Here is a 23191-nt window from a genome sequence, read left to right as displayed (position 1 = left end):
TTAAAGCAGTTTTAGGTAGAGAGGAGCAGTTCCATAAAAACATTCAAAGGGCAAACAGTGTACAAATCATACAGTGAGAACCATGGCATGACCTAGCACCTTATCACTGGGTGTGTATCAGTCTAAACCGTACATTATCTTGGCGGCACGTACGTGGATCCTTTCAAACTTCTCGAAGAGGATTTTTCCACAGGAACCCCATAGGATTAACGCATAGGTAACGGAAGGGAGAATGATCTTAAGATAAAAGTTAGCTCTGATTGTGGTAGGTAAAGAGTATAAAGACTTCAAAAGATTCAGTTTCTGGGTGAAAGAATTAATGAGATCGGCAACGTGAATCTTCCAATTAAGTTCATTGTCTAATTCAACACCTAGGCATCTGGTGGACTTGACTTGATTAACTACGTTATCTCCTGTTTAATTGCCTGTATCGGATCGATGAAACGACCACGCATTTAAAAAATTATGCACTCGGTTTTCCCATGGTGGAGCAACATTCGGTGGTGGCAGCATCGGGTGTGAATCTTATTAAGGGTGTCATTTAAAAGAACAGTGACCATGTCTGGCGAAGGTGCTGACGCATAAATGGCTTTGTCGTCAGCATACATGTGTACTTCACTATCGCAATCGTGGGCGATAACAGGAAGATCGTTACAAAAGGGGGCCAAAAAAATGGGGCCTAATACCGAACTCTTCGGAACGCCAAATCTAACGGGAAGGGCGTCGGATTTTACTCCATTTATGATTGTTACAAGAGCCGCTTTTAACTCCCATTCTTCAAAGATAGGACAGGATAGGATAGGTTTATTTATACACCATCAGATAAGACGTCAAAATTAAGTCCGTGAACGCGGTAAAGTTTATGAACTGAACTCGGCTGAAACCAAGTATTGTTTATTCTATGGTTATGAGACACACCCTAGCTGTACTTTTGTGCGCTTTCTCCCGTAGCAGTTGTAGAAGATGCCATGTTATCGCCATACGGTCATGGTGGAATCGAACGAAGGCTGAGAACGGAATATACCCAAAGAGAGTTTCCACGTGTCTCTGATTTTGTAGCCTGATTTTCACCAGAACGTAAACATGAGCACAATACATATATTTAGCCAAGCCTAAAAGCGGAGCTCCACAATAGAAGTCTGCTTATTGTATGAACGTAATAACTTTATGAGTTCCTCATCAATGCTGCAGTTATATAGTACATTTTTAATGCATATGCAACTAACTGCTCATCAACAATAACAATGTAAAACAGAGGGCAAAATTACTGAATGCTGATTAGTTGTAACAGAGGGCAGTTTTTCGTAATTTCCTTTCACTGAGGGCAAAATTACTTACTCCTGATTGGTCGAGCGGCGAAAATACTCGCTGCTGATTGGCTGAGCACGACAGTTTTACATTTTGTTGGTTTCTGCATTTTGTGTCAAAAAAAAAAAGAAAACAAGTTCTTTGAGGTTCTTTCGAAGTTCGACTCTTTAAGCCGGGTTCTTTGTACCAAAAATAGATGGAAATCAAGTGCCGCGGCTAGGAAGGAAATTTCTAAAGGTTAATTTTGGTGGCTCTCACAAGAAACAGCAAAAGTTTATTTGTGTCAAAAGCTAAAGACTTGGATCGGATTGATTTTATTTTGTTTCGGTTGAGAAACTGAAATCAGTCATGGCGTTAAAGTGCTTTCAACGAATTATAACCGAGCATGGAAGTGTCCTTTTGATGGGAGGAAGGAGCAGGAAGAAATTACTCCGCAAGTTCCTTCTTTGGATCCATCGTTTGCTATTTTTATCGATCAATGTTCGTGTGATTTCCAAGCGGTAGGAAGCTTCACAGCTCAGGCGAACAATTAATTGATGCCTAACATTTGATTTATCGTTGTTAGTTTGCTCCTGAATTAAACTTGTATTCTCTCTTTATTGCATGTGTATAAAGGGAACTGTTCTCGTCGGTTTTGTTTGTTTTGTACGCTACGAAAAAATTAAATAATTTGTTGGTTTGCCTGCGCCTTCGATGAGTGTTTTACTGACTGTTTTACGAAGTTCCTTGATAGTTTTAGGAACATTTTGCTCTCTATGTGATAAAAGCGGAATTTAAATGGACTCAAAATGATATTTTCTGTTTTTATTATTGTTTTTAGTTTTTAAGATGATCGACCAACGCGCGCTACTGGCACTATCACTGTCTAGTCAATTTTGCTTATCAAGAAGGCCGTACGCTTTAAACCTCAGAGAAAATGGATGCAATAACCAAAAAACACACTTCAAATATATCTTTGAGTAACAAATGAAAAAAGCACTGTGATAATTCATAGCAATAAGTACAGAAATAAACTAAACAACTATCTTTGAAAAATTCACAAAAACAAGCGAATGAATGTTTTGCGTTAACTTTGTTTTGATGAAAATGAAATCACACTTTAATTTTACATTCGCTTTTAACGTTCTTTGAAAAGACTTTCGGTGAAAATTACTCACACATCTTAATCTTTGCGGTTATATCCTACTGTTTTAAGTATTTTTGTTTGTTTTCTGTCAAGATTGTCAGAAATAAATGCTAAAATTGGAAATATATGCGAGAAAAATTTGTCAGTAGTTTATGCCAACGATACAATGCTGGGAGACGTTTGTTTGACTGACTATTTCAAGCTCAGAATCAAATTTTTTTTATTTAATTCAAAATGGGATGAGATTAGAAAATAAAACTCCAAGAGAAATAACTAACATGGACCGAAAAATGAGCTCAAAAGGCTGCTCCGAGATTAAACAAGATGCAGTGTCAACACTACAAGAAAAAAAGATCTTGCAAAAACAGCAAAGTTTGGTCAACAAAATCACATGAATATACTCGCCTCTTTGGAGAATAACCAGTCCTTTTATTCGATTGCTGATTTTTTCGTTCGTTTACAACGTTGAGTTTCACTTCAAGAGGAAACATCCATCACATCTTAATTTCATTTCATCGCGCCTGACTAGAGTAAAATAATTTCTCTTCAACTGAGATCCGGCCGCTGTTTATGAAATGCCGCCTCTAAAAGCTGCTAAAAGAGTCGATTTATTTCTCCCGCCGCGATCCGCCTAACTCTTTCTCCCGCTGTTTGACGGCAAAATTGGACGAGATCAGAAAATAAAACTCCAAGGGAAATAATCAACATGGACCGAAAAACTGAGCTCAAAATACTGTTCTGAAGTTAGCAGTATTAGCTTAAGCTTAAGTTGAACAGCGTGTCAAAACTGCAAGAAAACAATATCTTGCAAACCAGCAAACTAGCAAAGTTTTGTCAACAAAATTGCATGAATGTACTCGCCTCTTCTGAGAATAACCAATCCCTTTATTCCATTGCTGATTTTTCCGTTCCTTTTACAACGTTTAGTGAGCGAAACGTTTCACTTCAAGAGGAAAAATCCAACGTTTAGTCACGCCGGATCGGAGTAAAATGATTTCACTTCAAGATTCTGATGATGTGCCAGTCGATTTGTTTATCCCGCCGCTAGTTTCCTTCCTCTTTCTCCTGTTGTTGGCCACATATGAAGATTGACTTTGTATCTTGCCGTCTTCAAAATTATTTTGTTTTGTTTTTTTTTTCTCAAACGCAGTTGGCGATGTAACCTACCGCCAAACAAACGCGGCCGGCAGCGCACTTGGCCATACATTTTCCCGCCGAAAAACAACCCGGGTTACATCACAAACGCTCATCTATGTAAGCCAAAGTGAAATGAGACTCTCAAACACTGTGCTGCAACACGGGTTTTTTTGTCACCCTTTCCCGTACTTTCTCTCTTTGTTCGTCACTCATGTTTCGTCTGTTTGCTACCGCTCTCAATCGCTCTCTTTGACGTCGAACTTCGCTTCTTCGTCGCCTGTTTTCTCGATCTCTTTCCATCTCCCTTTCTTTGCTTTACATGTTTGTAGAATTATTCATAAATTGAGTTTGTGTTCTGTCGTGCACGTCGTCTCCAAAACTATTATTGTTTTTTTTCTCAAACGCAGTTGGCGATGCAATTTCCTGCCAAACAAACGCGGCCGGCAGCGCAGTTGGCCATGCATTTTCCCGCCGAAAAAAACCTGATTTGCAGCACAAGGTTTAAGTGTCTCATTTCATGTTGGCTTACATGGAGAAAGCGTACGTACGGGCGGTCGGTCGGTCGGTCGGACGGAAGTGACGTCATAACCAAACCAAAATTTCTCGCACTGATGGGTTTACCAAAATCTCTTAGCTATGGGGCTCCGCCGCGCGCCTACGGCGCGAGGGCAAGCTCCGCTAATGACAAACGCCGCTTAAGCAAGTGAAAGCACCTGCGACTGACATAAGCATAAGCACAAGGAGAACGATAGCGCTTATGCTTATATGTCACAGTTTTCACTCATGAGAACGGGGGCGACATAAGGACAAGCACAAGGCAGTCAACCGTTTCGATTCGTGCGTCATCATGCCTAAGACTGAGGGGAGCTGGTATCGAGAATTCCGTCAAGAAATGGTTTTCTGCGCGTGCGTCCGTCCTTATGATTATGTAGCTAGAGCTCTCAAACAATCAAACAATCAATGTGTGAAACAATCAATCAATCAATCAATCATTTTATTAATGTTAAAGCGTGGCATAAGGTTTCCCTCTGTACCCGAGCCAGAGGCTCATGTGTAAAACGCATGACAATAGGTAGGAGTAACTTAACTTACAAAGAACCACAATAGAAACAAATTTAAGTAAATATATAAAAAAATGAAAATGGAAATGAAGCATATCTAAGAATATTAAAATATAATCATAACTAAAAAGATATAAATGCTTACCTACTCACGTGAATAGTGTAAAAAAGTAAAAATGTATATATACAATCCCAAGTTGATATAACTAAATTATGATACAACCCAAATTTAAAAATATGATGCAAAATTGAATAATCCCTGTGATGGACAGTAGTTACTTTTACAGCTGGTCTTTAGGTTAAAAAAGTCAAATGTCCTTAGCTTCTTGTAAAATGCCCTTACTTCTTGCCCAACGTCCTTATCGCGCAGAATGCCTATTGTTCTCGGGGCATTTAAGAGTCTGTACGGATCTGTCATATCGAGCGTTATTATTCATGCTTCTTGTTTCTTGCTTATGCTTATGGTTATATATCTCCTCATGAAAAACAGCCTTACCTCTATCCAGTCTATCGGGGTGTTTTCTTTTAATGACTTTACTCTCCCTTTTTTCCTGCTTGTTGTGCTAAAAAGTGTGTCTGGGCTTTAATGACTCCTGAAAACATTCAAAAGAAATCGAAATATTAACCATCAAGCCAAGATCATCCTGTATAACCCTTGATTCCAAAATGACAGGGTCCTCGGCAGAGTTGTAAAGTTGCACATCATCGGCATACGAATTTGCCGATACATGTTTAATAACATAAAATAAATTCGCTGAAGAAGATGTTAAAAAATAGCGGTCCAAGTACCGATCCCTGGGGAACACCTTTGAAGACGGGAAGCCATGAGGAATACGTATTGCCGAGTTTGATATGTTGATATCTCCCTAATAGGTAATCACAGGGTAGGAGAGCCATTAAAGGCTTTTTATAGATAGAGACATAGTAGCAACAGTTTCCTTGTCATTTAAAGACGGGAAGCCATGAGGAATACGTATTGCCGAGTTTGATATGTTGATATCTCCCTAATAGGTAATCACAGGGTAGGAGAGCCATTAAAGGCTTTTTATAGATAGAGACATAGTAGCAACAGTTTCCTTGTCATCCAAACTCTTCTCCCAGCCCTCGACCAAAGCCAAAAGAGCAGACTCACAGTTATAGTGCATCCTTTAGGCCGAAGTAAATTGAAAAATCACAGCATCGAAGTATTCGTTTAATTGAGAGGATAATACTCTTCCAAAAATATTAATTAGGAATGGTAGAACTACTGTAACAGCACAGTAGAACAAAGAATTAACTGATGCATAATGTCATACGTAGGTTGACCAATATATTATGATGGTTCAAGCCATTTACAGTTTTAATGCATAATATCTCAACACAGGCAGTGAAAGTGATTTTGTGATCATATCGCTGGTTCGGTCGTTGCCACTGTCCCAAATCGACCACGAGCCCAGTCGCGGGTGGCTGGCAGAGAAACTTGGATTTGTGACGGACGAGCACCAAATCAATGTCGCCCTGACGAGAGCAAAGCGAGGACTGTGTATCATTGGTAAGATAGATACGATGAGTACATAGAGAATTACATGACAGCGGTCCTCCATCGAGGGCCAACATGTCAATCCCTTTTATGTCCACAATCAGGTCACTAGGCAGTGCAGGAAACACCAGGAAACATCAGGACACTCGGGAAAACAAAACTAACTGTCTCCCACGGAACCATAGATTAAGTGTATATTGTTGAAATAAAAATGGGCTTTTGTCCAGAAGCAATACTTACTAGAATGCATCTTAACTTAGGAGGGCTTCGTGAATCTGGCCCCTGATTCGTGAGGCTCCTTTTAAGATTTCTCTTGAGTATCATTTCTCAACAATAGCCTCTTCAAGAAACAGTGCCTAGGAGAAAACTTATAGCTTAGGAGGGCCTTGCGGATCTGGACCCAGAAATGTAAGATAATGTTTACTCGAATATTTGGTTTTATGGACTGAGTTGATAATGTAATTTGGAGATGACCTTTCGAGCACTAGCTAGCCCTTCGTCAAAATCTCATTAAATTTACTTCTGTTAAGAAACATTTATCACCAAAGACACTTATCGGGCCCGATAAGTTAAAGGGACTTTCGAGAAATTGCCCCCAGGCTGCTTCTTGGTTTGTTGCTAACATTCGTTGATGACATGTGCGATGGAAATATGGCCGTGTTAGTCGAATGTCACAACTTGCGCCTCTCACTTATGGAACATAAATTGAATTACCAACAAACGTCTTAACAGATTTGCTCAGACGATGGATGGAAATTTGCACTGATATGTAGATGAGCCAGTGAGGATGACCCACTTCTGCAATTTATTCCTCTGAAATTGAGCTTAATCGCACTATGTGATAAGTGCTCAAAGAAGATAAAATTTGTGCCTATTATTACAGCAATTAAAGCTTATGATTGCAATTCAAAATATTACAAACGTGAAGGATCATCGTTTATAACTAACGAATAAGGAGGTTTTGAATAATCTGTATTCTCCAGAACTAACAGCTGCAAGTCTCGCAAAATTCACGATCTCGTCACTGCCGTGGTGAGTGGACACAGCCCGGGGTGCGAATAGTTCGAATCAGAAAATTTTAAGGAAGTTAAATTTCTCCATTCGTATTTCATACTTGCTACCTACTTGTCAACAGATTTCCATGGAAGAGTTAACAGGGAAATCTATTTTTTTGATGAAGATTGAATAGGATCTTCGAGAAAGTCACCCTTAATGGAGCAGGACGGCTGAGGAAAAAAGAAGGCAAAAATTGTAGTTTGACCACTGTTGCACCATACTGATTTTACGTTTAACACGATATTCGCGATCAGCACACGAAATTAACGAAAGATGGCCAAGTTACAACAAGGAATCCTGTAAATTTAGCTGTGGCGTTGGTCGGGACAAGGACAACTTGCCGTTCTCCTACATAACGTCGGCCATCGTACTACGTAAGCTCACAATTAACGTGTTACAACACTTGCAGTAACTCGACGTCTTGGGAATGATCCTGATTCCACGCATGTGTTCTTTGTCATTGAAACGATTAACAAACATTGCACCTCGTCCCCAAGGTCTTTCCATCGGTGAAATCCAGGATGGCTCGAGCAAAGTTTTGAAACTAAGGCAGCCATGCGAGTTTCCTAACTCTTTTTGTTTTTCTTTCTTTCAGGCAACAAGAATTTGCTTGGTGTTTATGAAATGTGGAGCAATCTCATTGAGCACTACCAGAAAAAGTCATGCCTCGTGGAAAGTGATCACTGGCCTGTACCATGAACTGAAGTCTCCACATCTCTACCAGTTCTCTAATTGTATTAACCTATACCATATTTCTCACAGAATCGATTACTCATTCTGAAAACGAGGACACGTAATATTTGTGACGTTTAGCTCACTATAGCATTTTTATAAGACAAATCGTGGGCATGGATTAACCTAGAGTAGTATACGATTTAGCGTCAATATATCCTTCCTGGACTTGGTTTTTTCGGATAAATTATGTCGATATGATTTTCGTGTAAATATGACTATGACAACTTTTGATTTTTTTAATCAGACTCCCAGTTGCTACGATATCCAGGCCCAGTAGAACGAATTACAGTTTTTAAAGGAACATGCAGTTTTTTAAAGCCGTAAATGCAAAACTATATTAAATTGTAGAAGTGGTAGGGTAGTAAAATTTAATGCCATTGAACCTCAATTATATGCAACGTACATCCAATGTCAATTTTTGCATAAACTTACTTTGTTGGTTATAATAAGTTGTAATATCTTCAATAAAATTAATTGTTCCGCATTTGACGTTGTGACGAAAAGTTTCCAAAAGACCGTGCCATAATGACAAAGTGAATTAGTGGCAAAGGACCGCAAAACGATTCAAGGGTTTGCCAGCGTCATAGCACCTGACTATTAAAAATGAACAGAGAATTTGAAATATCATGATACTGTCGCAACAAGCAGGGTGGGGATAGACAAAATATCCTTCAGCGAATAAACTTATTTATTGCCTTTTAGTTTTACAAAGCCACTGTGGTCTTACACAGCCACATCTGCGTTAATGGAAATTTGTGCCATATTGACCAAAAACAAGATGAAAGAAAACTGGCAAGGTGCCGTAAAGAGCAAACCCACTGTGCATAAAGAGAAAAGGGGAGCCAATCAATTGCTCTGATAGCGTAGCCTAGCGGACCTGAAAAGTCAGCCACAGCATTCCAACGTGAAATTTCCTAGTTATTCACAACCATCTCGTGATCTCTAAATACGGCGTTCTCATTTCGGGCCCTTAACAGGCCCTTACTATTTCTATACACATTTTTCACTAAATTTCACGAAAATAGCACTTAAGAAATTCTAAATGGTCTGAGTCCAACGTGCGAAGTGAAGCCGAGCCAGGTCACTTTTAGCTACCCACATCTACATTTGATTTCTCTGGCAGCACACAAATAGGACTGCTACAACTCGTCCAGGCTATCTCAGAGTTGATAAGAAGTTTGATAAATTTCCCGTCTTCAGCATCTATTTAAAACGAGTGGAATGGGTAGGAGACGAGCAGCTTGCAGCTTCGTTGCTCAATATATTTAGCTCCATTGCCAAGACAATCGCTCCGCAGTTACTCTGTCTGGATCATGCGCAGGTAAGCTGTCAGTGCAGTCAGTCGGACGACATTCCAAGTTTCCGCACGTGAATGCCCCATAAGGCGTTGCGATCCTAGAGAAGGCCGTGTGAACTGGACTGTTGATACAACACAGTGCAGATAAACGGATTTTAAAGTTCAAGTTTACCTATTTAGGACACGATCGTAAGTACACTCGTTGCCTGTTCCATTCTGTGCCTTGCCCTTGCAGTAGCTGATAGACATTAAATTCATATTAGAAGACGGAAAACTCCTCTCGGACGGAATTTCGTCTCACAAAAACCCGACTAGTGTGAATTTAAAGGACGGTTAACCGTGTTAGTTTTCCGAGAAATGTGAAATTCAGCTTCGACGCCATGTTGGATTTTCTATCCCAGAAGCACTTGGGGGATCTCTCGGTCCAGTCTTAAATCCTACGACACACAGAAATCCCGTCGCGATTTTCACGTCTAATAGGAATTTAGGACGGATTTTCGTCGCTGACGAGTTTCTCGTCCAACTTTTTTGTCGGTTTGGCCGGGAAGGTTAGACGGATAAATTGAGACGGGAAACTCGTCACACACCGGATTCACATTTGATGAGTTTTCCGTCTTGTGATGAGTTTCCCGTCTCAGACGATTTTCCGTCTCTAATATGAATTCAGCTATTTTCACCGTTTCTGACGCAATTTTGGTTGCATGAGCGGCAAACGTGGCAAAACTTAAAGGTGGTAATTAACGAACGTCGTAACACGAACGTCGTAACATGTGTCTAAAATGTTTTAATTTTTTCATCTAATCTGACTGATGTAGCGGAGATATAGAATAACCATTCTTTTATTTTTGAAAGTACGTCGGTGTTAAGCGGAGTAATCAAAGTCAGCCAAAATCCCCACGATTTACTGAAACTTTTAGCCGTGTTTGGCCCCCCCAACCAAGGTAGCGTCCGACACCGTGTACAGGTTTATTCTAGTGGAACAAAACACGAACTATTCTTGTAGGAGCATCGTTTTCACCGTTCACACCAGCGACGGACTTCTGACATTAGTCGTAGTCAGTACAAGCTCAAAACAATCACTCTCCCAATCAATGAATGATTCTACCAAACAATTTCTTTCAAATACTGTTTCTTCGGTTTCAAACAAGCTTGATCGTGTGGCTGCCATTTTGTTTGGGTCTCTCCCCAGGCTTCGCTCTTCACGAAGTCTAAGGCTAATTTTATCTGACGATGAAGGCCTTGCTTCTAGTGTCAACAGCTGTTCACGGAGTCATGTTGTGACAGGTTCAGACGCACTCTCCAGTTATGTCATCCGACGGTTTCCGAGAAAACAACCGGAAATGAAAGCTTTTTCATGGAAGCGGAAATTAAGGGTTATCAAAGGTAATTTGAATAAAATATTTTTTATTTTGTTTGTTAGCTGATGCGAGTAGCTAAAGACAGATTGCTTCGTTGGAAAGAAAAGTCATGTAATTCATAATAGACACGTATAAACTCGTGTTGTGCGAGTACGAGGGGAAATCTTCACCAGTGTAAGGTATGTAAGTAAATCTTATTTGACTGCAGCATATGCTATTGAAATGCCGATGTTTCGTGTACAGGGTCAGGCATGTTGTTTCTAAATTTCATCGAAGAGAAAATGTTTTACTTGAAGTACTAAATTCGGTTATTGTCCGTTTTCTAAAAATAAAGCTGGCTAGTCTTTCAAATTACCAGGCGGATGTTAAAAATAAGGCATGCAGTTATGGATGAACATTTTAAGAACTGTCACCGGGTACAACAATGCGCTTTAAATCTCCAAATCGTTTCTGAAGAGATTACAAGTGTATATCCTATTCAATTCCGGTTTGAGATTCACGCTACAGAGAATTGTTCCGTCGAGAGAAATTGATCGAATTTGAAACCATTGAAACCAAGCACGACGCAAGCACCAGCACAGACGAGGCAACCACTGACACAGGAAATCGTCAAATGCAAAACCTCGAAACCAAAGCATCATGAGTTCAACAATATCGGCCAGAATAACTTTGCCATTACCTTTATTGAAATAATTTATAATCTTACTGCACTAACACTTTGGTGGCAAAGAATAATCAATAGATAAATAAGGGACACATAACAATTAAAGGAGAATGCCGGAGGTCGACAATAGAGAGTTGGACGAAAGCGAGATTGAACTTTGGTCAACGTCCAGTCCAGCCACTCATACTGTATTCTTTTTTTACATCAACAAGAGGTGAAATCTTTCGAGAAGGAACCGTGAGTTTCGTCCTCGAAGGGCCGCTTACGTTAAGCCTGCTTTCCATCTAAAGCCATAAGATGCTGTTACACATCACGATTTTACCGACAAGTTTGAACACGACACTTTATAAGGTCCAACGGAGACACAACAACTCGAGTTACGGTATTGATCCATTAGCATTAGATGATGCGTTGAAAATCGTCCGGGAGCTGTTACCCCGGCAATGTTCAGTTTGAAGAAATATCCTATGTTTGCATCTTAAGGGCCTCAAGGATTCTCGCAATTTTAGCGCTTTTGTGATTACACTTTGCGGCGACAATCGCCCTCTTCAATCGGCATAGACATTATTAGACTAAATATAATAGACGGTCTGTAAGATTAATCTCTGAAGAAACCAAGGTGTGCATGGTTTGTGTTGTTGATTCTTAAATAGACGTTCGTGTTTCAATTCTAGAAATGATGGTCAATAATTAAGGACTGTTATATCAGATAAATGCATGGTCATATGCTTACATTTCTAAGCCACTTGATTTCGTTGGGCTATTTTTATATGCAGATTGATACCTTCAAAGCTCCTCAGACGGGCAGCCATCAATCAATTGAACAATCGTTCTTACTAATATAACTTTTGAAATTGAACCATTAGGTGACCTTTCAGGGCTAAGTGAACTAAATTATTCAATGATACAGAATAATCATCAGCACACAATAAATTACTAGCTTTGGTCTGTCAACTCGACGTATTTTTATTATTTAAGATATGCATTACCTTCCATTCAAAGCTTTACGATTTTCTACCACCCTAATCTGTCCAGTTGCAGTTTTGAGAGTTATTTAATTAAATCTTGTTTTGTGTTTCAGTTCTTTTCTCGCTGATGTATCGCTTTGAATTATTTCAGTCTGAAATTAGCAATGGCGGAAGGTGGAGCAAGATCCTGGATGGACGAGGAGGAAAGGTGAGCGCTCGCCTTATTACTTTGTTATAAAACACTTTCCGCGAAAATCCTTTCTAAAAATAGTTTATGTTCTTATTTTGCTTTTAATCCTGCGCATGAGTCTCAACCTGCTATCATCTAAATGAAAGCTAGCGAACAGAACTTAATTATACAGTCTTGTTACTTGTGTTGAATTAAATAAGACGTTACTCTAGCTTTTGAGTCTGTGGATGAAATCTAAAAGTGTTAGCATTCATATTCTATTTATCAAAATCCGTTGCACTTTTCCGCCGTGCTGTTGACCATGGTGTTGGACGTAGTTCTACTTCTCATGAGAATGTGGATGGGAGGATTAATTGTAAAATCTTTTGAGTTGTTTGTATCAAAGCAGGAAATGCTGTTACTGTTTATGCCATTTGTCGATAGTTGCAACCTAATTGACTACAAGACTGTCGCCAGTACAGAGGCAATAGTTGGAAACCTAGTTCAATTCAAAGCTTTTAGAAGAATTTAGTTAAACAAAGGTCAAGACATTTCGATGGATTTTAAAACGAAAAGAAAGGTTCAGCTATCGGTAGCTTTGATATTTGTTTGCCGTGTGAAATAGAGTAGGGATCAAGGGTTCATGAGTTTTCAACTGGTACTTATTTACAGTTGAATCTCTCCACAACGGCCACCTTGGGGACAGAAGAAAGTGGCCGTTGTGGAGAGGTGGCCGTTATGGGGAGGTAGGGGTGTAATATGACACCTTTTTTTTCGGGAAGTACAACATGTTTATTGTGCCAAGTTCATGCTATAATGGCAATCCAATCTTAAATAACATATATATATATATATAGATAAAATACACAATAAAACGTAAATAATGTTTTGAATCAAAATGTTAACAGACGAAACGAGCAAGGTTCGCAATATTCGCTATATTATTGTAGACAATTTATGCTTACTGCAGCATAAAAATGGAACACAATCAAAATACGTATATCATTAAAATGGATACAGAAACGTAATGTTCCGAAGACAAATGTCGATTACTGCATGTTTATAAAAAATGGTTTTTACAAAAAAGAACTGTACTGGCCGTTGTCGAGAGGTTATTTTGGCAGTTGGGGACGCACTTTAGTGGCCGTTGCCGTTGTAGAGAGGTGGCCGTTGTAGAGAGGTTTAAACAAGAGCTAATGTATGGACTGTCCGCCGGGACAAAAAAATGTAGCCGTTGTAGAGAGGTGGCCGTTGTGGAGAGGTGGCCGTTAGTGGAGGTTCGACTGTATTTATTTTATTTATTCTTTTCATCTTTTTTTAGTGATTAATCAATTGTTTTGCTCAAGCTTTATTTAAACATTATTTAGTTTTACTCAGCTCGATTAGCTTTTCAGTTATTCTGACTTAATTGTAACCTCTTTTTTATTAATATATTATGTTGTAAATAAAGTTTAACTTTTTAATTTATATTGGTAATTGAACTGAGTGGAGTGCAATTTGGTCTGAAATCATACGCGTGATTTCAAAATCAAACGAGCGCGCAATGCGAGTTTGATTTGAAATCACAAGTATGATTTCAGACCAAAATTGCACAACACGAAGTTTAATTACCACTTAACTACATCCATTTCGAAATCACAGAGTATCATTGTCAATATTAATATTCTATTTGTGTTACTTCATTTCCATTTTGATGGGCTAAAGAAAGGATGCAATTTAGAGCAAAAAATGGTGCAATTTGGGAATAAATTGCATCATTTTGGACCAATCAGATTCCAAGGATCACCAGTGATTTCAAAATGGATGTAATTAGGTAGTAAAGCTTGTTGTTCTAGAAGAAATTTTCTCCTTTCCCGTCCTGAGCTACTCGATCGTTCATTGACATGGCTGTCAAATTTGATCTCTCCGTTGCAGTAGCGTTGCAGATAGCGAGTTTCTGCTCGGTATTGCATAGCACTTAAAATGTATCTTTTAAAATTAAACTGAACAATTTTTTCAATGATTGGAGCAATCCAAACGCCATTTTATATGACCATTGATGACTTTAAGTGACCTCTTAGTGTACAATTGGTGCAGAAAGCATTCACACGAAAAATCAGTTACTCGGTTAAGAAACTGCAAAACTAAAATGCCACGATAGAGGTTCATGGTATAAAAACGGACTAATAAAGCCGAGATCCTCAGAAATAATTTTGGTCGCGCCGCAGACAAGGAATATTACTACTTTAATTCATGCAAGTTTAGTTCTTAAAAAAATAGTTCCTGCATGGATCATTTGAAGGTCTCAGAAGCAAAATGAGCCTTCACATAAAACTGGGAATTGCCCTTGGTAAACAAGCCAATAGCTTCTAAGTGTACCTTAGATCAGAAGAACATTTAAAGAAATGGAAATTATTTTATATTGTAGTGGAGGACGACTGTCTGCTGCATGTTTAACAAAATAGGCAATTTTCTTTTTTTTTTTTTTTTAATTTCGGATTTAACGCCTCCACTTACTGGTAAATGTTACTGCCGTCTTCGTTCCGCAGATAAACTCTCTAGCTAAAGAACGCTGCTGTTTTTAATTTGTGTTTTAATTCCTTTCCTTTGAATTTATAGTTCAGAAATTGCGCACTTAATGATGCTGTCATTCATGGTAAGGATCAGCGATCTCATGTTGATTTTTTTTTTTTTAAACTGATTCATACTGAAATCAGTGACTTAAGGCCCGTTTAAACGGTTTCAACATTTGCTTCAATGCGTTCAACAGTTTGTTGAACCAAATGTCAGGGACGTTAAAACAGGTCTGTCGTTTCAACATAAAAATTTTGAAAGCTTGTTGCCAAGCTTGCTGAATCAAGTTTAAATTGGTTCAAACTTTCATTCAACATCGATTCAACATCCTCTATTCTTGAAAATCTTGAATTGCGTTGGAAACGTTTGAACACTATTTGACCTACATCTGTACAACTTTTGTTGAACGAATGTTGGTCAAATGTTGGAACCGTTTCAACAAGCCTTTATAAGTCATAGTACAGTGCTTGTTATGGGCATGTGAAGAAAAAATTTGGTGAAAGTAAAGGCTGGTTTCCATATGATCGCAGACGCTTATTGCGATCTGCGATCATATGGAAACCAGCCTTAAAGGAAACATCGCTGTTCCTTTGTGCTCTGCCATTAAACATTCCTTATATGTAAGAAAGATCGTAATACTGCGCAGCGTAGTTAATAAATATGAATTCACAATATTATAAAATTGACGCTGTAAGATATTTTAAACCGACGTTTCAGCAATCGGCATTGCCGAAACGTCGGTTTAAAATATCTTACAGAATTGTATTTGCGAAATGTAAACGCTAATGTACACGTACCGTTTAATTGGGTCGATATGTCGATAATATCCAGCTCGGAACCAACATGGTTGTTCACTTCCCCAGTGATCGCGTTTTAATTTCTTTTGAATTTCCTTGATGACTTCTGCTTTCTGTATACGTATTTGCAGGGCGTACTAAACGTGGAAGAGCTTAAAAAGATTGGTGACGACAAGTTTCGTGCGAAAGAATATCACAAGGCTGAAGCAATCTATACTATAGCGCTCAAATGTCCAATTACTTCCTTTGAAGAAGTAGCTATCAATTCTGAGCATCTTTTTCGTAGGAGAGCCGAATGTCAGTTCAAATTGGTAAGCTTTTTTTATACCGTTTATTGTGGATTGATGGTGAAGCCTCTATAAAGTTTATAGGGTACTAGTGTGCAAGTTTGGAAGAAGAAGAAAAACCGAGGGTTACATCTCAAACTTTTTACCATAACTTGAAAGAAACTGACCAGGTAATGAAAGGTTTCTATTTTTCTATGAAATAAGCACTCAAAATAATTTTCGAGTTAAATTAACGCCGCGGATTTTCAGCCAACCTGAACATGCTTAGACAAGGTCAGTTGTTTTTCTCAAGATTTTTTTTTTGTAGTTTGAATTTATAGATGTCACTGAACTATTCTACAATAATGTTTGCATCGGAGGAATTATTTTGCGGTCGATGACAGCTAGTAAAAGATAAAGCTAAAAATTAAAGCATCTTTTTTCCAAAGTAACCATGTATTATTAATATTCTCCAGGCTCATTAGCGTTGGGCATGGAAAGCGCATTACATTTAATTTTTAAAATATCAATCGCTGCTCACTTCGAAAGTATAGGAAAAAGTTCCTACGACTGAAACACGAAACTCTTTACTTTTCTTAAAACAAGCCAGTGAAGTAAGAGTGACTCACTGGCGCTCCGCATTGGTTGTCCGTACCAAAACTTCCAGACATCTTAGGGGACCAATCAAAATAGTCTTTTTTGCCGCAACAATGGACCAGCGCAGCCCCACAGATCAAATTTTATGACAAAAATTGTTATCATTAGCTTCTCTCACTCCCTCACTCAATTAGGTAGCAAGAGCAACAGCAAATTTTCTACTATCATTTCGTTGAAGAGAGATATGAACCGTTCAAACTGTTCTAACTACTTCTGTGCCTCCTTATCCCGCAGGGCAAATATTTTGAGGCTATTGACGACAGCGAAACAGGTAGTTTTTTAAGTACATTACATGTCTGTGCCTTTTATGATCCGATCAGCTTTCAGTTGCATGATTATTTAAGTAACATCTTGTATATTGATGTATAAAAAGCAACCTTTGAAAAGTACAAATCATAGACAAGTTAAAAGGCATGAAGCACGATTTTTATAAAGGCTACCTTCCCCTGATTTTAATCTGTCTGCAATCTATGAACGTCTTCCTGATGCTGCTGGGTAGTTTGTAACTCTTATATCTCGTATCTACCTTTACCCTAAAAAAGGGAATAGGTTTTTTGTATTTTCTTTCAGCTACAATACAATATTTTCTTGGCAATAAACTCTAGCTTTCTATTACGTCACCCACCCTGTAAAGGATCTATATCATTTCTAACGTTCTAGATTCTGTGTTTATTTTATATATTCACAATTATATTCTCCTCTTTGTAATCCCTTTTTGTGTTTCTGCGTTGTAGTTATTTACACTGGGCAAGTTATTGTACGAAGCTGATTTTAATAATCGGAAATGATGTGGTTCTTTTCTTTATTTGTTAGCTATTGGAATTGCAAAACGCAGCAACAACTTGAACCTAGTTATCAAATCACTTTTCATCAAGATGAAAGCAATCGAAAGTCTTGGAGATTATGTTCAGGCACTGCCTTATGCTGTGTTGTGCAGACACTTGAGACCAGATGTAAGTAATCCACTAAGCAATATCTGACGTTCAATTCTAAATGCTAAAATAATAAACCAAATCCTACCTGTTTAGCAAGTATTGTGGTTTCCATTTAAATTTTAATAGTGACACGGAGTCGTCGAAACGTCATTCGACATTGTTATCGCTTGTTTTTATCTCAAATCATTTAAATTTTGACCTCAGAAAAGTGTTTACCTGTATGGAGCTCAACCTTAAAGTGTTTTAATTAAAACTACATGGAGACAGGCTCCTAGTCTTGTGACCCCACCCCCTTCCCATCCGTTACTCTTTGGAACTCTCGGCACGTTATAGTAAAGGACTCCAGGGAGGAAACATTTAAGGGAGAGCCACGAATAGAGTAAATTTATCCATTTGACTGTTACCCGTGAATTGATTTTCAGTGTGAAAAGACCCTGACGGCCTTACAAGAGGTAAAGGAAAAGCTCAGTGAAGAGATAAAAAAGGTGAATTCCTAATAAAATTGGTCAACCACAGTTTGGGTGCGCTGCGCTATTTATTAGTTCATGTTACACGAGAGGCATTTATTTGTGTAACTTGTTTTAATAGTCCATGAAACTATCGTACAACAAAAGCTGCCATGCTGGCATCGACCGAACAAACTTAACGGGGCCTGCAGAGTCCCAGCATACAATAGGCCTAGTGCCCAGTCCTAACAGTACGATACTACACTTGCAAAGCAACACAAAGCGTGGAATGTTCGAAAACAGTGATGAATTACGTACCAGTGGTCGGAAATTGTGTTTGGCCACCTCAAAAAAATTAGCTGATATCAAGGTGTAGTGCCAAGTTACGCCATGCGTAGATGAACACAACGGTGTTTCCTTTTTTGCCTTCTTTTTTCTTTAGCTTCTCTACTGCACCAGGAATTTGCATGGGCAAAAGCCATAAAGTTTGGAAAGAACGTAAAAACTTTCAAATGTATTCTTTGTTAACAGGATGATGAACTGGTTCATGATGTAGTGATAACAATGCTGGAATTTGCCGACGAAGAGATGAGACGTAACAAAATGGAAGCAGCTTTAGAATATTTCAGCGAGTTACTGGAGTTACTATACTTTAAGTTTCTTCCTGGAGTTCTGCTTAGGAGGGCGGAATGTCTGCTGAACCTGGTAAAATATTATCATACTTATACCCTCCACTGTTTACCTTCGGCGACATGCAAAAAAAACATTGGTCAAGTCTTTACTTTGTTACCACAACTGGGAATAACAAGTTGACAAAGAAAACCTCACAACGTACCTTATTTTCCATGTCGTAAAATGCTTCCTTGAGTATCCTAACAGAAGCTAGCAATGCTGACGGTTATTTTTTTTAGATATCGTACAGGGTAAGTAGTTGATAGTACAACTTTAATCGGTGGACATCGTTGATTACGATGATGATGATGATGATGATGATGATGATGATGATGATGATGATGATGATGATGCTGATGATGATGATGATAATGATGATAATTTGTTTTCTAAATTTGTTTTTTTTTTTTGTTTGTTTCCGATTCGTTCAGGGAAGACACGGCGAAGCAAAAGATGACTGCGCAAAGGGTATGGAAGTGAAATCTATGAAATCCATATGTTTTAACTGCGGGCGAAAGAATAAAATCGCAGTTATGTACGTAATTTAGGCAGCTTCAAAAAGAAAGCCTAGAAAAATAACATTTCAAAGGGATTCGAATCCATGGCGTGAATTCCCGTTGAAACCTGAAAGGTTTTTAGGCTTTCTTTTTTATTAGCAGTTGTTTTATGTTGCATACGTAACTGCGGTGGTCTCTCTCTCTCTCTCTCTCTCTCTCTCTCTCTCTCTCTCTCTCTCTCTCTCTCTCTCTCTCTCTTTCTTTATGCTTGATTGGCCGTGCACTTCCTGTTAGGGTAAAAGGCGGCATGAGTTTGCGAAATGGCATGTGGCATGGCAAAATTATGCGAAATACGATACTTGCGGAATGACTCAAAGAAACAAGTGCATCTCTTTTTGGCGCCAATTTTAATATAAGAGCATTAGCTTTTTCGATGTTGCGGAAAATGCAACAGATGGGCTGATGAGAAAATACAAGCCTGCAGCTGGGATAGAACATGTCTGATCGGTGGTTAGGAAAAAGCGAGGGTGAAGAAATCGATGACTGGAATACTGTTTGTTGTTCTCACATTCAAGGAAATAGGAGTACATGTGCCTATTCTCGGACACTTTTTGCATTTATCACAATGACTTACCTCAGAAGGACGGGAGCAAGCAGAACATTTTCTAGTATATAGTTCCTTTAATACCTAAACACATGCTAAAGATTGGCTGATTGAACGCCTGAGGTTTCTCCGTAATTTTGAAAAATATTGTAGACTTTGGGCGGCCTACTCTCGGACGCGTACGATCGTTCGCAGATGGTTAATCGCCTTTTGTGGAAAAAAAAATATCCCCTTCATCATGTTAATATACGTCTTGTTAAAGAAAAAACGAAGTAATATCAAAAGTATATGTTACCTTTTCCCGAGTCAGTTTGGGTGAGACCTCGGCTCGGGTATTAAAGTGCTGAAACATTATGTAGTGGTCTATAGTCACCGGTGCCACGGCACCTCCGCCGGGTAATTTTTTTTTCCACCACGTATCGCATTTGTTATCTAATTCCACATTGTTATCCCAGAATTTTATTTCATAGATATAACGAGCTATAGTCGTGTTAACGCCTAATAAAATATGTGGGTCGTAAGGAAAAATACCCCGCTACCCTCCCCAGCCGGTCGGGTCACTGAAACTTACAACTTACAGCTTGACCTGTGACCTACCCACCGAATGCACTTTCTTCGCCCGCCGTTTCAAATCACGAATATTTATAGCCAATCTTTTTAATTTAAGGGGGTAAATATTCCTCGATGCGATGTTTAACAAATTTTGCCGCTTTTGGAAATTGTATTTGTTAGTTATTCCGGCTCGCTGTCAAACCGGCCAGGTTAGCTTTCAGGAAAAGCTGGGAAGTTTCTTCGCTTTTCTTGTATGAAACTGTTATTGAACTTAAAAATGCGTTTGGCCTTTGCTTTGTCAGACGCTGTGAACATTTAACGGTTATTGTAACGAATAAAAATTTTGTAACAAACTCAAGACAGAAATAGGTTCTTTTTTTTCTCACCTTTATACATTATCGGCGAGATACGTACGCAAGTTGAACTTTGTCAATTACATGGAAGTCAAAAGGTGAAAAGCGAACATGAAACTTAAATTTACTCAGTCCCTTGACTTGTATTTTCTAATCCTCTTTCTGTCGTCTAGTTGTTTTTAAATATTCAGCTTGGAGTCCACAACTACAATTATAAAATTGGCGCGAAAACAGGACGCGCTCTCCTTTTAATTTATTTCTTTAAGTCATTCTGCAAGTATCGTATTTCGCATAATTATGCCATGCCGCAGGTCATGCCACATGCCATTCCGCAAACTCATGCCGCCTTTTACCCTCACCGGGCAAAATCATAGATCACTTTTGCAGTCAGGGGAGGCAAACTATCCATGTAAGCAGAGTTTAGTCTACATTGTTACGTGCGCCGCAGTTCGCCGACTGGAATAATGACCGATTCAAAACGGTGCGTCTTGAAAGACGAAACCAAGACTGCTTCCGTGTTGCACAGGCCTTGTAAGGACGATCTACTTGACACATAGTCAGGACAATTAACGTTGTCTCAGACGAACAATGTTTCTGCAATGTCATGAAAAACGGGTTTAGTGTGTTCATTTGTTTCTTTTTTTAGTTTTATATTTTGAATCTGGTAACGAAAGAGCTCTCGCGATGATGCGTCGAATTACTCAAAGCTTGAAGAAAGCAGAACGGACAAAACAAGAGATGGTAAAATATATTTTACAACGTTTTACATCAATTGAATTTTTAGCTTCTATCGTAAGAGCATTTCAAAAAAATTGTACTGTTGTAAATTACGGAATAAATATTTAAATCAGTTATCCAATTTCAGAACATCTAGTGTATCAATTTTTCAACGAAATTCCAAAATGAAAGGACAAAATCCACAAATCCCCACCTACTTAGGCGTTTTACACCAGTGTCGTTACCGTCAGGATTGGAAAGATCCACTTGATTCAGTTCTCATTAGCAATAGCCGAGCAATGAAACTGAGAAAAGCTCCAAAGTTGTCGTACTTGTTCCTTTTCATGGCGATTTGTTTCCATAAAAGTAAATAAACCTTTCTCATTTTTATACTGAAACTATTCTCGGGTATCAGCAATTATTGGCAATCCTTAATTTTAAGTGTTTTTACTTTTGTAATCAGAACATAACGGAAAAGCGAGAACCTGATACGGAAATACCAAACTCGGCGTCAGCCAAAGGACACAATCAACAGCCTGTATTGCTTCAGGTACCTCTGGGACTTGTGATATTATTTTAGGCCAACTAACGGGGACCTCTCCACAACAGCCATGAAAACTTGTCTAGTCCCCTCTCCCCCCCCCCCCCCCCCGCCTCCCCCTCGCTCTCCTCCCTCCCGATTTGAATCCAAAATAGGACAGCTAGCTTTACATTTTGAATTCTCTTTACCTTTTTCTTTTCCCGCCTATAGATCAGAGTATGTTCCTTAATACATTTTCACACCCCCTTAGTTATTTTGTTCTTTCAACAACCAAAAGTGTGGAATTTTTAAACTGAAGCGATGGTAAATATCAAAACGCGGTGACAAAGTATATAACAAGTGTTAATCTGTTACGAGCAACAGCCGAACAATCGAATAGAAGTGTTGCTCCGCTAAAGTTACTTTTGTAGTTTTGTCTTGCTGTTTTTATAAAAAGCAAATGAAAATTTATTGCTTTTCTAAAGACGCTTTTAGTATTTACAGACGTTAAAAGACGTTTGAGATATTTATTGGCTACCACCAGTTAAAAAGTTAACACAGTTTTAGCGGACAATCCTTGCAAATCTCAAGTGTTTCTTTTTATAAGCAGAGCACCGTGGAAAAGCAGCATTCTGATGTAGGTATAGAAAACTCGTCAGCAGAAGGTCGAGATCAACAAACGGCTGCCTTTTCTCAGGTACGTCTAGCACTTGTGACATTCACTCAAACACTCTAATTGTTATTCCATGGCAGCTCTCTTTTTGCAGCGTCAGTTCATGTTCTTTTGTCCTGACCACCGATCCGTTTACGTACTCAAATTAACTCACACTTATACCTTTACAAAACGGCCGCCAGTAATAACCGTTAAGGACGGTGCCTACTAATACCGACGTATTTTTGCTCGGTTAATGACTATGCGGAAAAAGCAGATCTTAGTATGGGCTACTGGAGTCCAAAAAGAAAATTGGGGGTTACTACCCATTTTTTAGAGATAAAAGCAGTAAAATTCAAAGCAATGTTTGGCGTTTTCTTTTTTCAAAATTAAAGGTTTATTATCTCTGAAAAATGCATGGTTACCCCCATTTTTCTTTTTGTATACCGAAAGCACTTGCTAAATTCTGCTTTCTCCACATAGTTTTAAACCGCGCAAAAATATCCCAGTATTAGTAGGCGCCACCCATAGGAAACCAGAGTATCTTGAGATGCACAGAACGTATGCGCAGT

At 38.7% G+C, this 23191-nt stretch overlaps 2 protein-coding genes across 7 annotated transcripts in view; both read left to right on the top strand.

The window, feature by feature from the left end:
- Positions 1 to 8423, top strand: part of LOC146461122 (3'-5' exoribonuclease HELZ2-like) — a 127694-nt gene extending 119271 nt beyond the window's left edge. The window contains exons 44-45 of the mRNA XM_085087395.1: positions 5996 to 6163; positions 7803 to 8423. Coding sequence (XP_084943521.1) covers positions 5996 to 6163; positions 7803 to 7906 — 272 coding nt within the window. The 3' untranslated portion in view covers positions 7907 to 8423. The remainder of the gene's footprint in view (positions 1 to 5995; positions 6164 to 7802) is intronic.
- Positions 8424 to 10589: 2166 nt separating this feature from the next.
- LOC146461120 (3'-5' exoribonuclease HELZ2-like) overlaps positions 10590 to 23191 on the top strand; it is a 48006-nt gene continuing 35404 nt past the window's right edge. For 2 of the 6 annotated variants that reach the window (XM_085087398.1, XM_085087396.1), the window contains exons 1-12: positions 10590 to 10776; positions 12381 to 12437; positions 14997 to 15033; positions 15880 to 16059; positions 16906 to 16942; positions 17485 to 17624; positions 18029 to 18091; positions 18584 to 18757; positions 19156 to 19192; positions 21377 to 21471; positions 21911 to 21997; positions 22575 to 22664. In XM_085087398.1, coding sequence (XP_084943524.1) covers positions 12394 to 12437; positions 14997 to 15033; positions 15880 to 16059; positions 16906 to 16942; positions 17485 to 17624; positions 18029 to 18091; positions 18584 to 18757; positions 19156 to 19192; positions 21377 to 21471; positions 21911 to 21997; positions 22575 to 22664 — 984 coding nt within the window. In that variant the 5' untranslated portion in view covers positions 10590 to 10776; positions 12381 to 12393. Of the gene's footprint in view, positions 10777 to 12342; positions 12438 to 14996; positions 15034 to 15879; positions 16060 to 16905; positions 16943 to 17484; positions 17625 to 18028; positions 18092 to 18583; positions 18758 to 19155; positions 19193 to 21376; positions 21472 to 21910; positions 21998 to 22574; positions 22665 to 23191 lie in introns of all 6 variants that reach the window. The other 4 variants (XM_085087399.1, XM_085087397.1, XM_085087401.1 and 1 more) reach the window with 4 other exon arrangements.

Source organism: Pavona decussata, unplaced genomic scaffold (genome assembly GCF_977016875.1).
Source record: "Pavona decussata unplaced genomic scaffold, jaPavDecu1.1 SCAFFOLD_202, whole genome shotgun sequence".
In the NCBI taxonomy this organism is placed as follows: domain Eukaryota; kingdom Metazoa; phylum Cnidaria; class Anthozoa; order Scleractinia; family Agariciidae; genus Pavona; species Pavona decussata.
The sequence above is the reverse complement of the archived record's forward strand: the minus strand, read 5'-3'. Positions and strand labels throughout refer to the sequence as shown.